The 17,856-nt window shown below is 37.1% G+C and overlaps 1 protein-coding gene across 1 annotated transcript in view; it reads right to left on the reverse strand.

Moving 5' to 3' along the window:
- Positions 1-3,372: 3,372 nt before the first annotated feature.
- The window catches only part of ABCB5 (ATP binding cassette subfamily B member 5), a 115,664-nt gene continuing 101,180 nt past the window's right edge, over positions 3,373-17,856 (reverse strand). The window contains exons 23-27 of the mRNA XM_045865130.2: positions 17,184-17,340; positions 14,214-14,411; positions 10,291-10,497; positions 5,111-5,257; positions 3,373-3,634 (exon numbers count right to left, since the gene is read on the reverse strand). Of these exons, the coding sequence (XP_045721086.1) occupies positions 3,437-3,634; positions 5,111-5,257; positions 10,291-10,497; positions 14,214-14,411; positions 17,184-17,340 (907 nt within the window). The 3' untranslated portion in view covers positions 3,373-3,436. The remainder of the gene's footprint in view (positions 3,635-5,110; positions 5,258-10,290; positions 10,498-14,213; positions 14,412-17,183; positions 17,341-17,856) is intronic.

The following is a 17,856-nucleotide window of genomic DNA, read 5'->3' on the forward strand; positions in this document are numbered from 1 at the left end:
TTCTCTCTAGCCATGAAAGTCCTACATGGTGTGTTCTCCCAATGTAAGACTGTTTCATTTACATTGAAAATCTGTTGTTTAGTAGATACCTTCATTAATTATCTGAGCTAGATCTTCTGGGTAACTTGCTGCACATTACGTCAGCACTTGCTGTTTCACCTTGCTTTTTTTTTTTTTTTTTTTTTTTTGAGAGAGAGAGAGAGAAAGAGAGAAGGAGAGAACAGGGGAAGGGCAGAGGGACAGGGAGAGAGAGAATCTCATGGAGCCCAATGCAGGGCTTGATGTCACGACCCTCAGATCATGACCTGAGCCAAAATCAAGAGTCAGTCACTTAACTGACGGAGCCACCCAGGCACCCCTCACCTAGCACTTTTATGTTACAGAGATGGCCTCTTAAGCCTCATGAACCAACCTCTGCTAGTTTCAAACTTCTTCTGCAGCTTCCTCAGATTTCATAGAATTGAAGCGAGTTAGGACCTTGCTCTGGATTAGGCTTTGGTTTAAGGGGATGTTGTAGCTGGTGTGATCCTCTGTCCAGAACACAAAATTTCCTCCATAAATCTGTTTCACTTTTTTATCGTCCTTTGTGTGTTCATTGGAGTAGAACTTTTAATTTCCTTCAAGAACTTTTCCTTTGCATTTCCAACTTGGCTAACTGGTGCAAGAGGCATAGCTTTTGGCCTATCTTAGCTTTCGACATGCCTTCTTCATTAAGCTTAATCATTTCTAGCTTTTGGTTTAGAGTGAGACATGGGTGACTCTTCCTTTCACTTGAACACTTATGGCTATTGTAGGATTATTGGCCTAATTTCAATATTGTGTCTCAGGGAATAGGGGGGCTTGAGGAGAGGGAAAGAGATAGGGCAATGGCCAGTAGGTGAGGCAGTTAGAACACACACACATCTATCTAAATTCACCATCTTAATGCGTGTAGTTTTTGGTGACCCAAAACAATTACAATAGCAACATCAAAGATCACTGATCACAGATTACCATAACAAATATAATAATAATAATGAAAAAGTTTGAAATGTTTTGAGAATTACAAAAATGTGACGCAGAGACAGGAAGTGAGCAAATGCTATTAAAAAATGGCACCGATAGACTTGCTAAATGCAGGATTGCCACAAATCTTCAATTTGTAAAAAATGCAATATCGAGGGGTGCCTGGCTAGCTCAGTTGGTAGAGCATATGACTCTTGATCTCAGGGCTGTGAGTTCAAGGCCCACATTGGGTGTGGAGACTACTTTAAAAGTTGAATTGCAATAATGAAGTGCAATAACAAAACTCTATAAAATGAGGTATGCCTGTGTTTGCCAATCTAGGAGGGATTACAGAATTGGAGCCTGAGGTTCTCCTGCTCTGAGGCTTTTAAGCAAAGCCATACAGTACTGTGCTTTTCCTCCTGCCCTCCCTACTCTGGAAACAGAAACCACCGAGACCTCTATATCCATGTATAATAGCAAAGTAGCCACAACAAAAGACATGAACAGGCATTTCTCTCCAAGAAGACATACAAATGGCCAAGAGACACATGAAAGGATGCTCAACATCACTCAGCATCAGGGATGAGATACTACCTCATACTGGTTAGAATGGCTAAAATTAACAAGTCAGGAAAAAAACAGATGTTGGTGAAGATGTGGAGAAAGGGGAACTCTCTTACACTGTTGGTAGGAATGCAAACTGGTGCAGCCACTCTGGAAAACAGTAGGGAGGTTCCTCAAGAAGTTAAAAATAGAGCTACCCTATGACCCAGCAATTGTACTACTAGGTATTTATCCAAAGGCTAGAAGCATAATGGTTTGAAGGGGCACATGCACCCCAATGTTTATAACAGCAATGTCCACAATACCCAAACTATGGAAAGAGTCCAGATGTCCATGGACAGATGAATGGCTAAAGAAGAGGTGGTACACACACACACACACACACACACACACTGAAATATTACTCAGCCATCAAAAAGAATGAAATGTTGCCATTTGCAACAATGTGGATGGAACTAAAGGGTATTATGCCAAGTAAAATAAGTCAGTCAGAGAAAGACAGATACCATCTGATTTCACTCATATATGGAATTTAAGAAACAAAACAGATGAACACAGGGTAAGGGAAAGAAAATAAGACAAAACCAGAGAGGAAGGCAAATCATAAGAGACTCTTACCTATAGGAAACAAACAGAGCTGCTGGAGGGGAGGTGGTTGGGGGGATGGGTTAATTGGGTGATGGGCACTTGATGGAATGAGCACTGGGTGTTGTATGCAACTGATGAATCACTAAATTCTACCTCACAGTATATGTTAATTAAATTGAATTTAAATAAATAAAAAAAGTAGCCACAGGCTTTCAGTGTTAATGTTTCTAAACAATAAATCCGTTCTCAACCCCCACTCCTATTTTTATTTTTCATTTAAAAAAAGTGGCATATGCACAAATGGTTTTAGTTTTTTTTTTACAATATTTCTGATTATTGGCAACTGGCTGTGTCACTGTAAATGGAAGAAGATACAATTAAAAATAGAGATAATATCACTAGATGAAATTACATAAGTAAGTGGAAAATATGACTCAGTTTACCAATATTGTTATTTACACTGAACTTTTAGATAATATATTACATAAAATAAAGTACATGTAAAATTTAAACAAATTACTTGATTGAATAATAGAAGATGGCTTTTAAAATTTTTCACCAATAATAAAACTAACTCTTATTTTAAGTAAGTAAGTGTTCATACACAAATATGCCTGTAATTCTGCAAAACCTAAAGCTTGGAATAATGAAATCTTCAGGATGGATCATGTGAGGCATTTCACTTACTGGTAAATTGGAAGATAACTATCTAATTCTGCCAGAAATTTTACATTGTAATCCTCCCTATCCCCCTAATAAAGGGATATAGCTGAATTTTGGGAACACTGGATATTCATTAAAAGAAACATTGAGAGAGAGATGAGAGAAAGTCCTATGGTCTGAAGAATAGGACTTGCTCAAAGTGCTTTAATATGTGTTACAAAATGCTGGAAGCTCCACGGTAAAATCATTCAGCCCCAATTACATCTCTCTCTTTACTAAAATCTTTCAATTCAGTTAACTGGATAATTTTTCTCTCTTGGAATATATTCCCAATTTTATAGTCGAAGTTGACAGGAAAATAGATTCATTTTGTAGGAAACTTCTTTACAAACACATGGGTCAGAACATTTTTACAAAGGAGGGAAGCAGGCATTATCTCACATGAGTTTAGCAAATTTTGTTTCCTTTAAAAAATCTGAAGAGAAGATGTTGTGTACACAGAACGTGTCTGTACTTGAATAGCATGATTCCGGATATTGATACATGTAACAAAAGAGATCAAAGCATGCCAAATAATTACTAAGTACTTTCTTTGCATTACACAAAGATAAAGTATGTGCTAACTCCAACAGCATCACTGCACTGACTGTGCATTTACTAATTTAAAATACATATCTCGATTTCTCAGGAGTTCTTGATGAGTTCCCTGTTCCTTTATTTTCCCATTGTGCAGGACCACTATCAGATCTGCATTCTGTATTGTGGAGAGTCTGTGAGCAACCACTAGGCAAGTCCTCCCCTTTCTGGCCTTATTGAGGGCATACTGAACCACCTGGAAGAGAAAAGGACCTGTGATTGCTAGCTTGACTTAGATGCTAATAAACTTACCCAAATCAAATTGGTAAAGGTAATCTAATAACATTCTTTGTGTATTTGCTTATCCCCAAAGGCAACTGCCCTGCTTTGTGAAATACTCACCATACTCAATAGAAATCTAGAAAAAGTAATTATAGACACATTTAGACTTCTAATTAGAAAAGCTTTTGTGATAATGAATAAAAATGAGGTGGTTGTCTGTATGTAAGTAGGTGGTTCCAAACTCAAGAGTCAGAAAGTAATATTTCCACACCTAAGTAGAATGTCTAATTTACTTACTCCATTTCTTCTCATAGCATTTATTTATTTATTTTGGTAGAATTTAGCTATAAAATTATTCTGGCTAAAGTCTCAGCTATGATGGGTTATAATGTTGTACAGAAGAAATGAGAGTGAGGCTGAAAACCAGTATTTATTGAATATATAAAATATTCATCCCAATGATGGATATCTAATTTAAGTCCCTGCAATAACCCCATAAGGTGGGGGATATTTTTTTTTGTGATGAATAAACTGAGATTCGAAAAGTCCAGGTCACTTGACCAAGGTCATACTGCTAGTAACTGATGAATCCAGGATTACAGCTCAGGTATGTCTGATTCAAAAAATCATGTTTTTTTCTTTCATTAACACATTGTCTACTTAGAAGTCAAGAATGATAATCATTTACAAATACCAATTGTGTGATGGTTAACCACATAAACTCTTAGATCAGACACCCTCTATTAAACTCAGGGAAGTTACATAACTTTTCTAAGCCTTAGTATGCTAACCTATAAAATGCATATGGCTAATAAAATAAGCTAATTCATCAAGTTGTGAGGATTGAGATAATAGCATATAATGGGCACTTGGTAAATTACCAATGTTCATTTAACAAATAAGTGCCTACTATGTGCAAGAAACCATTAGAGCACAAGGACATAGCAAAATTTAACATCCGAAGGAGCCTGCAATGTAGGTCTATTGTCAGTCTCTTTTTTTCCCTTGTTTTCTTCTCAAACAGAGCTAACTGTCTATAGAAGAGGGAGTAACTAGCAGGCTCTGACACTGTAGTGTAGATTACTCTTTTAAGGCATGCAGATTGCCTTATTAATTTGTTTGGTATCATAAACATAATAATAAATAGGAAAGTTATTTTTCTTGGGCTTTTTACTTGACTGGAGAAACATTTCAAGAATTGGGCCTTTCTGATAAATCAAGTGAGAAAACCCTTCTAGAACATAAGATGCCCTGTGTCCCAACTCCCTCCCACCTACCCACCAGCCTCTAACATTTTTTTTTTAAAGGCCAGAACCTTAATTAGAACTTGTGACCCTATGATTACAATTCTCTCCAGGTCTTTCTTGCCCCAAACTGACCTTGATTTCTTCCACAATACTCCACTCTCTTATTTGATATAATATTCTGAGATGAAATAAGAGAAAGTTACCTTTTCACTCTCATTATCAAGGGCTGAAGTGGCCTCATCCAACAGTAAAATTTTTGGTTTCCGGAGAAGAGCCCTTGCGATAGCTAGTCTTTGTTTCTGGCCTCCAGAAAGCAGTGTTCCTTTCAGTCCAACTTGTGTGTTGTATTTCTATTACAGGAACATGCAATTAAGAAAGCAAGGCTTGGTTATTTAAATTAGCATGGCAACAGTGGGCGAGAACCATCTAAATATTTCAAATTTTGCTACTCTTGAAAATTTGTGTCCCAACAAGTGCTGAAATCTATTCTTGGGCTTTGTTGCAAATAAACGCTAAACCAGCAGTAAACACTACCATCTCATTTACATATCTACGCAGATCACAAACAGCAGACCTTTGCCATTAGGCTTCTACAAAGGGATTGTTTGAATTAAAGCATAAGAAAAAAATTACTGGCGAATGTTTTCAGTAAACACAAATCTTTTTGCATTAAATTCTATTACCTTCTATTTTCAGGTCAAAATGATTTAAAGTATATAAAAACAAGGAAATCATTGGGTTTCTTCACTCTGGCTCTCACCAAACTCTAGGGGCACACCTCTCCAGGGACTGAGATCCTGTTCTCCGTCCCGCAGGTATCTTCCTAGCAGTAAATTAGGCTGGTGTCTGTAGACAGTCCGTTCATCTTTTCAGGCCATAACAGTGACATTTAGCACTCCCAATGTTTCCATGGCCCTCCTACTTACTAGTGACCTTTTCTCCAGTGTTTTCCTCCACAGAAGAATAAAGAAACTGCTAGAGGAGTATCCTGAAGCTGCTGTAGTCTGCTAAATCATGACCAGTCAGTTCAGTTGGTACAAGCAGGCTCCCACTTGCTTTCTAGATTGTCCCATTGACTCTACTTTCCTCCAAGGTTTCACACTGCTTTCTAATACCCCTTGACAGTTGTCTAACAAATATATACTATTGATATCTAGACAAGAATGTGTGGATGGATTGACTCTCGTGGGAAAGCAAGTCTAATTATACAACCTTCTAAAGGTGGATCCTGTAGCAGCATCATAGAGAAGATGCAGCATGTGATTAACATGCTGTTTGTTTGTCTTAGTGACTTAGAGAAGCTTGAATTAATTGCCTTTCCCTTCACATCTGACTGCCTTCAAGGGGTACCATTTGGGTGGAGTGGGTATCGAGAGAGCCTGTGACACAGCCTTATGATAAATGTGTTTACTTCACCTCAAAGTTCATTTTTCAATTTAAAATGCACAGTTGTTTGCTTTATATAAAACAATGGTGTCTGAGTTACTAAAGCCCAGTAAAAGTGTCTTCTCTGAAGTGAATGCTCTCCAAAAAAAACCAGACTTTATCTCCTCTGTGCTTTTATCTAGGACTGCCAGCACACTGGGCCCCTTCCTTCTAAAATACATTTTATTAAATTTGGAATCACAGGACAGGATAATCAGATAAAACTATGTCATTCATTTCCACACACCACAAAGTTCCCATCCAAATTAGAGAATCCAACCCTAAACCAAAAACTGAGAGAGGATTGGGTGGAAATGATAATGGTTTATAGCTCTTCCTGCCAGTCTAGCTTAAATTGTACACGGGTTATTCTAGTGTAGCTGAAGAAGATAACAATACTAGCTTAGAAATCACTTTGCACTTCTTGGCCTTCTCTGGATTGCAGGAAGATCTTAGCATCAAGAATGAATTGGATGAAAATTAAATTCAGATGTTTTTGTCCATCATTAAGCAGAACAGATTATAAATGTCAATATACACATTGTCTCAATACCAACCTAAAAACATTTTCAGATACTCAGAGTGAAGGTTTTCATTTTTTAATGAAGAATTACAGGGGCACCTGGGTGTCTAAGTCGGTTAAGCGTCTGCCTTCAGCTCGGGTCATGATCCTGGAGTCTTGGGATCCAGCCCCGCATTGGGCTCCCTGCTCAGTGGACACCCTGCTTCTCCCTCTGCCCCTCCCCCTGCTCATGCTCATGTGACCTCTTTCAAAAAAATAAATGAATAAAATCTTTAAAAAAAAAGAACTACAGAGTTTCACTTTCCTGTTTAAAGATTTTATTTATTTTTATGAGAAAGAGCGCACAAGAAGAGTAAGTAGCAGGCAGAGGGAGAGAGAGAAGCAGGCTCCCTGCTGAGCAGGGAGTCTGACTCAACTCAGGGGGGCTCGATCCCAGTCCCCTGAGATCATGACCTGAGCCGATGCTTAACCAACTGAGCCACCGAGGCGCCCCTCATTCTGCTGTTTAAACTGAAAATCTAAATCAATTTTCTGGCAAACACTGGGATGGATGGTGAGTGTCCTAAAATATGCAACCTGTTTATGACATGCTTAAGGAACAATGACTCCTTGATACGAACCTGGGGCTAAAAGCCAATTGGGTTCTGGAGAGAACATCAGAAAGTCTAATCCTAACCAACTGTATTCTAGAGAATCCCTGCAAACCCTGGAGAGAAATTTAGGGTGGTTTCAGTGGTTGAAGTCTTATTCAAGGAGCCTTGATGTGTCCTGATCGAGAGCTACATCTATACCTGGTAAGTTTCTCAGAGGATCCTCAAGACCAAGGCCGTGTTGCTTCAACTCCCCTCCTAGGTGGGTATTTCTGGATGTCTGCAGGTCATCTCCATAGTATATAGTATAGATGTTACCCTTAGCATTCTCCAAATTGATGCCTTGCTATTCACCCTCTGAGTTTGAGTTGCCAGTCAGGTCCACAATCCCTTACCAGAAACCCTTAGGTCTTTATCTGTTTAAGAATTCTTTTTTGGGGGGCACCTGGATGGCTCACTTAGTTAAGCTTCTGACTCTTGATTTCGGCTCAGGTTATGATCTCAGGGTTGTGAGATCGAGCCCCTTGTTGGGCTCTGTGCTTAAGATTCTCTCTCCTGCTCTGCCCCTCCCTCCCGCTCTCTCTCTCAAAAAAAAAAAAAAAAGCAAACAACCTGTTTGACTTTATTTATTTTGTAATCTCTATACCCAACATGGGGCTTGAACTCACAGCCCTGAGATCAAGAGTCACATGCTCTACCAACTGAGCCAGCCAAGTGCCCCTTGTTTGTTTGACTTTAGAAGAAAATATACTACAAATTGTATATACTATAATATATATTTAGTATGTGATATATAATAACACCCCCAGAAGTTCTGGGGAAGCAAGTGGTAATCAAACATATGAATATTTGTGCAGAAATATTTGATTATTCATTCTAAGTAGGATTAATAAAGACTACATATGGCTTCACATCATTTTGGCCACCAAATAAGTCTGCACCAAACATACAAAATTTGTGTGTAAGGGATGGAGTTTAACAGCTTTTGGAAACTGGAACTGGGGAACAGAAAGTGTGGACCTGCACTGCTCTCATCCAGAATGTTGTAAAGCACCAGGGCTTGTCCTTTTAATGCCAATCTCTGCCATTACCACAAAGGCCACAGTGCCTCCTGGATGAGCAAACAAGAGGCTGAGTTTCGGCAGCAACTTTTTGCTTTAAAATCTGATCACATTATTTCTTTGCCTAAAAATGTCTAGTGGTTTCCTATTTCCAATAAGACAGAGTCCAAGCTTCTTAGCCTAGTATATCAGAACCTTCACATTTAGTCTCTGCTCATGTTTTGGCCTCTTCTCAATTCCCCAATTTATGCCTTATGCTCAGGATTTTAAATTTATTTCCTTCCAAACACCTGAAACTCTTTTATATATGTATGTTTCCATGTGAGCCTATTCTGTCTTCTAAGTATGGATTTGTCTCCTCTCTGCCTGGGGAACTTCTACTCATTTTTCAAAATCCGATTTAAAACAACATCTTCTGTGTGATTTCCTCTGAGCTCCTAAAGAATTTGTCACTCCTGCCTTTGTAAGCTCATCACACACTCTGTGTGCTTTTATTCCAGCAGGCTGTCGAGTGTATCGTACACTTTCTTGCTCACTTTTCACAGACATTCCTGAGCCATGTTTTGGTAATTCCACTTTTCCAATATCTTTTAAATCCTTTTCCTTGTTTTATTTCACTTTATAATTACTAATTCAGGCATTCATAACACTGGAAATAGCTCCTAAATCATCTCCCAACTCCCTCTCTTTTCCTCACTACAACAAATGATCATTTACATTGCTGCTAGATGTGATGTCCAATGTCCTATTCCAAAATGATATTTTGGCACCAGATTTCTTTATGGTTCTACATATTTTTTTTTTTTTTTTTTTTTTGGGTAATGGTGATATGAAGGTAAACTAACGTTAAAAACACTGAGAAACAAGTCATTCTTTCTTTTAGGAAATAACATCATCTTGGTTTCTAAAGTTTATTGTAAAAAGTTAGCATACTGAGTCTCTGCAAAATGTAGTTTTGGGTAAATTTGGGAAATAGGACAACAGAAATAATGAAAGATAACGAACAATTTAAGAGTAAAAGTCAAATGTTATGAATATGTGGTAGGTGACAGGAGTGGTGGGGACTCTTCTAAGTAAGGTGGCCATGGAGGGTCTCGGCAAAGATGACATTTCAAGGAGCTCGAAAGTTAAGGAGTTGGCTCTGCAAAGAGCCGGAGGAAGGGAGGTCCTGGCTGAAGAAACAGCAAGTGTAAATGTCCTGACGTAGGGAAAAACTTGGTGTGTTCATGAGATAGAAAAGAGGACAGTGTGGTTGGAGCAGAATGAGCATATGGTAAGGAAGGAACTGGAGAGGCAAGCAGGACCAGATCACAGAAAGCTTTGCCAGCCACATAAGAAATTTGAACATTTTTTTAAGTGCAAAGGGATGCCATTAGGAAGTTTTAAGCAGGAAGGGACAGAATCTAATTTATGTTTTTAAAAGATCCCCCTAGTTAGTGTGAGGAAGAAGAATTATAATGGGGCAGACTGGCAGCAGGAAGACAGACTAAGATGCTATCGGAGTGGTCCAGGGGTTGGAGGGGATGATGGTGGTATAGACATGAGTAGAGTGTATATGGATAAAAGGTAAAGAATCAAATCAATCAAATCAATTAATATTCAGTGAATATTAATACAGTTTGGTCTTGGAAAAACTAGTCCAGAAACATCTCAATCTTTGCTTTTTACATATAACTTTATATTAGATGCTAGCAATAAATAAGTTGTATAATTCAAGTAGCACATAAAAGCACTTAGGCTTACTTGGCAGCTTTGTAATTCAAGATTTCAGATATTTTTCTTACCTCAGGGAGACCTTCAATAAAAGAATGAATATTTGCTGCATTTGCTACTTCTTTTATTTCATCTAATGGCACAACACGGCTGTTATCACCATAGGCAATGTTGTCGGCAATGCTACAGTTGAAGAGTACAGGCTCTTGAGAAACAACTGCTATTTGGGAACGGAGCCACTGTACATTCAGTTCCTTTGCATCCACACCATCAAACAGCTGCCAAGAGCAAAATGGAGAATGGTATGTGAAGATCCAACAACTGTATCATGTTACAGTTCCTATATTCAAACATATACAAATTATAACAAGAAGGGTAGGAATTCAAGCTGCCTCACAGTAAAATGCTACCCAAGGATGTATCATAAATCATACTGCACAGAAGCAGAGTGTAACTGACTAAAATGCCAACTCCTAAACTTACTTGACATTTCTACGAACGGCCACATAGTCTAGAGACTTGCCTGGAGTCCAGAGTAAAGCTGGTGCTTTGTGCTGAAGTCAGATGGCAAATGAACAACCTCTACTGTAACAGGACCCCACTTTATTAAAGCCCAGAGAGAGAAGGTGTAGACTGATACAATAGTCCACATATAGAGGTATGTCATTTTGTACACAACCATGCTTATTCACATGAACATATAACAACATTCAACTGGCATTTGATGAGGATACCTACTAGCTGATGGGGACTTTTCAGGTACCAGGGAAATAGTGGTAAGCAAGACAAAACTCTTGCCCTCCTGCAGCTTATATTCTAGTGGGGACAGGCAGTCAATAAACACACTAACAAATAAGCAACTCAAAAAAGAGTGTCATGAAAACAGGATAATGGGATTGAGAGTGACTGAGGATGTGGGGAGGAAGTGGGAAGCAGGTTGGTGAATGTGTTATTTTCTACGGAGTAATCTAAGAAACCCTACCTAAGGAAGTAGCATTTAGATTGAGACTTGAATGGTAAGTAGTCAGCAAAGAGGTTAGAGCGAGAAAATTCCAATCAGGGAAACAGCAAGAACGAAGGCCATTAAGTGAGTTTAAAGAACACAAAGAAGCCAGTGAGACAACACACAGTATATAAGGTGGGGAGTGGTAGGAGAGGAGTTTGGAGAGAGAGGCAGGGACCAGATCATGAAGGACCATGATTGATGGAATGGACTCTGTTTTATTCTAACTGTGGTAGGAAGCCATTGGAAGGTTTAAAGGAGGGATGTGCTATGTTATGTGCAAATAGATGACTGTTACCTAATTTTGGACTAATTGTTAACTCAGTGTTACCACTGGTAACAAGGGAGCCATTCTGGACCATTTTATTTTGCAAATAGTCATTGAGAATCTGTGATGAGGGGGAACCACCCTGTAAATTGCAGGAGAATGAGGACTAATATGACAGTCTTTGACTTTTAGGGGCTTAGGATTTTTTGTGGGGAGGAGGAGGCAGAACAGGAAGGTGTGTGTGTGTGTATGTGATGTGGTGCTGGTTGTGGGGAGAGGATATTGAAAACCTGAATATATGGAAGAGTAAGAAAGGTGCCAGGTGAGAAAAAGTCACTGGGATTCTAAGGCAAGAGAGGTTGCATCTTTTTTTGAGATCAGGATGCAGGACTTAATGGAGCTGATTTAGGTAAGCCCTAACCATGCTTAAAATTTTGGGAGTTGGTGGGTGGAGAAGGCCAGTGGGAAGAGTAGGAAGCCTGAAACAGGGTGGCAGAGGAAATTTATCTCTGTCTTAAACCAAGAGAATAAAGAAAGAGCCTAGATACAGATATTAGAACCCTCCTCTAACATCTGTATTCTAAAAGAATTCCATATCTTTTAAGATCAAAATTCCTTTTTTTCTTTTTTAAAATTTCTAATTTGTAGACTTTTAATTTTTCTTAAATTTTTTAAAAAATTTGAGTACAGTTGACACTCAATGTTACATTAGTTTCAGGTGTGCAATATAGTGATTCAACTTCTCTATACATTATGCTATGCTCACCACAAGTGTAGCTACCATCTGTCATCATTCAAGGCTAGTACAATATTACTGGCCATATTTCTTATGTTGTGCCCTTTATTCTTGTGACTTATTCATTCCATAACTAGAAGCCTCTATCTCCTACTTACCCCCCTTCATCCATTCTGCCCATCCCCCTCCTTCCCTCTGGCTACTATCCGTTTGTTCCTGTGTGTTTATAGGTCTAATTCTGCTAGTTTATTTGTTTATTCATTTGTGTTGTTTTTTAGATTCCCCATATAAGTGAAATCATATAGTATTTGTCTTTCTCAGTCTGACTTATTTCACTTAGCATAATACGCTCTAGGTCCATCCATGTTATCACAAATCGCAAGATCTCATCCTTTTTTATGGCTGAATTATATTCCATTGCATATATATATATATATATATATATATATATATATATATATATGTATATGCATCTCACATCTTCCTTATCCATTTGTCTATCAATGGACACTTAGTTTGCTCCATATCTTGGTATTATAAATAATGCTGCAATAAACACAGTGGTGCACATATCTTTTCAAATTAGTGTTTTCATTTTCTTTGGGTAAATATCCAGTAGTGGAATTATTGGATCATATAGTATTTCTACTTATAATTTTTTGAGGAACCTTCATATTCTTTTCCACAGTGGCTATATCAATTTACATCCCTACCAACAGTGCATGAGTGTTCATTTTCCTCCACATTCTTGCCAACATCTGTTATTTCTTATCTTTTTGATTCTAGTCATTCTGACAGGTATAAAGTGATATGTCATTGTGGTTTTAATTTACATTTCCCTGATGATTAGTGATGTTGACCACCTTTTTATGTGTTGTTGGCCATCTGTATGTCTTTGAAAAATATCTCTTCAGGTCCTCTGCCCATTTTTAAATTGGATTTTTTTTTTTTCTTTTTGGTATTGAGTTGTAGAAGTTCTTTATATATTTTGGACATTAACCCTTTACTGGAGATATCATTTGCAAATATTTTCTCCCATTCAGTAGGCTGCCTTTTTATTTTGTTGTTTTCCTTCACTGTGCAAAAGCTTATTTTGATGTAGTCCCAATAGTTTATTTTTGCTTTCATTTCCCTTGCCTTAGATGACATATTTAGAAAAATGTTGGCTATAGCCAATGTCAGAGAAATTACTGCCTGTGTTCTCTTCTAGGACTGTTGTAGTTTCAGGTCTCACATGTAGGTAATCTACTTTGAGTTGTTTTATATATGTTAGAAAGTGGTCCAGTTTCATCCTTTTGCATAACTGTCCAGTTTTCCTAGCACATTTATTGAAGAGACTGTCTTTTCCCTATTCTATATTCTTCCTTTTGTCAAAGGTGTGGCTTTATTTCTGGACTCTGTATTATGTTCCATTGATCTATGTGTCTGTTTTTGTGCCAGTACCATACTGTTCTGATTACTACAGCTTTGTAATATAACTTGAAGTCTGGAATTGTAATGCTTCCAGCTTTGCTCTTCTTTTTTTTTTAAGATTGTTTGGGCTATTTGGGGTCTTTTGTGGTTCCATACAAATTTTAGGATTGTTTTAGCTTTGTGAAAAATGCTGTTGGTATTTTGATAGACATTGCATTAAATCCATAGATTGTTTTGGGTACTACAGACATTTTAACAATATTTGTTCTTCCAATTGATGAGCATGGAATATCTTACCATTTGTTTGTGTTGTCTTCAATTTAAGATCAAAATTTCTGTCACCATCATGACTGAAGAATCTTTGAGTCTTTGTATTTTGTATTTAGCCTCAAAGTCCTATCCATCATTTTTGTTATTGGTTTGCTTGTCCACTTAGTTAAGGGAGAGAGATTTTTTTTTTTAAACTACTGCACTGTTTACCCTATTCAAACCAGTAAGGATGATTAAGCCCAAGGGAATGTTTAAGAATAGCACCACTAAACCCTAGATAAGCAGTACTTAAAATCAGTCTTACCATTTGTCCTTGTACAGGGTCATAAAATCTCTGCAGAAGTTGGATAGAAGTGCTTTTTCCACAGCCACTGCTCCCAACAAATGCTACTGTCTTCCCTTTCTCAATACTGAGGGATAAGCCACAAAGGATGAGAACATCCTGGCGACATGGATAGAAAAAAGAGACCTCTCGAAACTCTATATTCCCTTCACATGTATCCTGCGAAAGAAAGTTGGCAGGGTTTAGAATGATAACTTAAAAGATTGTAACACATTATAGCACATTGGCTGAGTGCTTCCTGAAAATTATGCATATTTCCACAACCATTTTATTTTAAACAGTATTCCTCTCTATAGAGCTGTTGACTGCCTGATCATTTCTGTCACTTTTGTTTAGGTTTTTACATCTGTACTTCTTGTCTCCATTACTGGACTTCACCAAGTTCCTAAAAAGCACTGGTTTCCTTTGGTTTCACTACCTAGACATAGTCTAATCTGCAGACTAGCTGTTTGACCAAATGTTCTGAATAATTGTAAATATCTTTAAAAATTTAGTTTGTCTTTTACAGACCTTTATTGCTTAATTTGGAATAGCTGGGGTCCTCATAAACTATATGTATAAATGTTATTTTTCTAAGTTGGACCATGTTTTACAGCTAATATATATTATGCTTTGAATTTGGGCTTATCTTTGTTTTCAATTGATCATTATTCAGCAGTGATGCCTAAAAGTTTATTTTTCTGGGGCGCCTGGGTGGCTCAGATGGTTAAGCGTCTGCCTTCAGCTCAGGTCATGATCCGGGGTCCTGGGATTGAGCCCCGCATTGGCCTCCCTGCTCGGCGGGAAGCCTGCTTCTCCCCCTCCCACTCCCCCTCCTTGTGTTCCCTCTCTTGCTGTGTCTCTCTCTGTCAAATAAATAAATAAAATCTTTAAAAAATAAATAAATAAAAGTTTATTTTTCTCTCTATGCTTCAATCTCTTTTGTTAATTTGTAAACCAATACTTATATATATACCAAGGATGTTTACAAAAGACTTTCCAGAACTATCACTAAATGATTAACTTTCCCTTTATATATTTGGTTCTAAGATTTTGGATTCTTTTGAACTTCATGTTTGCTTGCCCTCATTCAATTGCATTTTAAATAGTCAGGTTTAATAGTCATGCTCAGCATATTCTGAACCCAGCATACAGGCAGAAGGCAGGGGTATGTGGAGGACAAGAGCATCAAAAAATGTTTGATGATGACACTGTGTTGTCAAAAGAAAGAAATGTTAGGATATATGCCAAAATGTTAAGTGCTGTAGTAGCTTATTTTTAGCTTATTCAGTGCTTTCTGCTTTTCCCTGAAATGAATATTATTTATGCAAAAATGTTTAACAAAATCAACCTGGGAACTACAGAATAATGAAGAGTGCATTATTTTTGTGTACGCTCTGTGGCTCTGGAAAAGGCATAGAGAGATTTTATACTACTAGACTTTAATACATTTTAAAATTTATTCTTACTATTTTAAATATTTTTTTAAAAGATTACTTATTTTTTTGAGAGAGAAAGAGAGAGCTTGAGCAGAGGGAGGGGCAGAGGGAGAAGGAGAAGTAGACTCCCCACTGAGCAGGGAGACTGACTTGGGGCTCAATCCCAGGACATCAAGATCACCACCTGAGCCAAAGGCAGACACTTAACCGACTGAGCCACCCAGGCACACCTATTTTAAACATTTTATTATGGAAAATTTCAAACATCTACAAAAGCAGAGAGAGAAAAATGTAATGGATTATCTCCCAGCTGCAATAATTATCAACATTTGCCAGTTTTGCTTTCCCAGATTTTAATTTTTAAAAGCACAGGGAGTGATATTTAGAAGTATTTGTATATTAAATAAAATGATTAAATAAATTAATTTTACAGTCTTTATAAGAAACATTTCCATATTCCATGCCATGTAATGTAGTTCTATGAAGACATTTATCTGTGAGATACTCAATCCCTTTACTGTAATGTTCTGAGAGAAATGAGTAGCAATGTTATTATACATCTAAATCCTAAGATTAAAGAGAATTTTTCTATATCCTTTACTTTCTAAAAGACAAATATGAAATCTTACTTTGACTATGATGCATTGTTGAGCATTTTATTTTGAGAATTTCAAGATCTTTTTATTTCTGTAACTAAGGACTGGCATTCCTTTTAATAATTAAGTAGCTTTAAGGATAATATACAATTTTAAGCTATCATACATATAAATCTACTGTTAAAATTCTAATGGGGAAATAATTTTAAATGAAAAATTTCTTCTAAGTATATACCTAATGGCTATTCTTACTTTTAAATTTAAACTGTCTAGATAAGTCTTAAAATTGAATATATATTTAATGTATAAGATACTATTAAGAGGCTTGTTTTGAAATTATACAATCTCACTATTATTTCTCTTTTAATATTCATGGTCTTTTAGAGTTTGTGGTTAAATATGTGTGTCTGTGTATGTGTGAATTTAATAAATATAGTTCCTTTTTTTCCCTCTTCTTATTGCAGATATATTTTCCATAAAATATGGTATCGAAACAGCAGGCATTATTCACTTTGTACGAATTATCAGAGAAAAAAACGAATTAACTCTAATGCAAATCTTCATCCAAGACTTCATCCAATACATCCAGCCAAAGTTTCAGCTGTCTAAATAAAATTAAATATATAAATCAATTCTTTGTTCAAGAACATTCTCAAGGCATCAGGCAAATAAACTAGAAGTATATTTTTTTAAGATAAAACATGTATATGTTTTAGTAGTAGAGGTGAAAATTTGCTTAAGACAAGGCCCCCTTTCTCTCTTTGTAGCCATAACAGTTATTTTATACAAGTTTTTAATTCTTTATAGCACTATCTTTTCCAAAGTTATCAAATAATGCCTTCATTTAAGTCTCTATATAGAGAGCATTCATGTGTATAATTAATAATGTGGACATTTAAAATCATATTTGTGCTTACTGGTTTTTTCCCTTCTTGACTATAGCTGTCTATAGTTGGTTTCTTTTCCAGCAAAGCAAACAGATGTGCAGCCCCAGATTTGGCTCTCGAATATTCAGGTGCCAAAACAAGTGTTTCTCCAATGGCCATAACTCCATAAGCAATTGCAGTAAAAACTCTATCAAAAGATAAAGCATTTGAATCTTAGGTCCATTTTCAAACAATAGAACTCTAAAAAAGTAAAAAATAGAACTCTGAAAAAGCAGGCACAAGAATATAAATAACCTTTTGGTACAGAAACACCACTAATGTTGAAGCCCCAACAATGATATCTCTTTTGTTTGTTTGTTTTTAGTAAATTTATTTATTTTAGAAAGAGAGAGGGAGAGAGAAAGAGAGAGAGAGAGAGCACAAGCAGGGGGAAGGGCAGAGGGAGAGAGCGAGGGAGGGAAATCTCAAGCAGATTCCCCAGTGAGTGCGGAGTCTGACGTGGGGCTCGATCCCATGACCCTGAGATCATGACCAGAGCCAAAACCAAGAGTCAGACACTTAACCAACCCAGGCGCCCCAATGATATCTCTTTTGTAATTTTCTACCACACAGTGATCATCCCTAGCGTTGTATACCAAAATAACCTTTGGAGTTCAGGTAATCTTAAAAGTTTCTCTTCCAATTAGAGACAAAGATCAAAGGC

The sequence above is a fragment of the Mirounga angustirostris genome, unplaced genomic scaffold (genome assembly GCF_029215605.1).
Source record: "Mirounga angustirostris isolate CCGP_5_RB_7025 unplaced genomic scaffold, mMirAng1.0.hap1 SCAF_12, whole genome shotgun sequence".
In the NCBI taxonomy this organism is placed as follows: Eukaryota; Metazoa; Chordata; class Mammalia; order Carnivora; family Phocidae; genus Mirounga; species Mirounga angustirostris.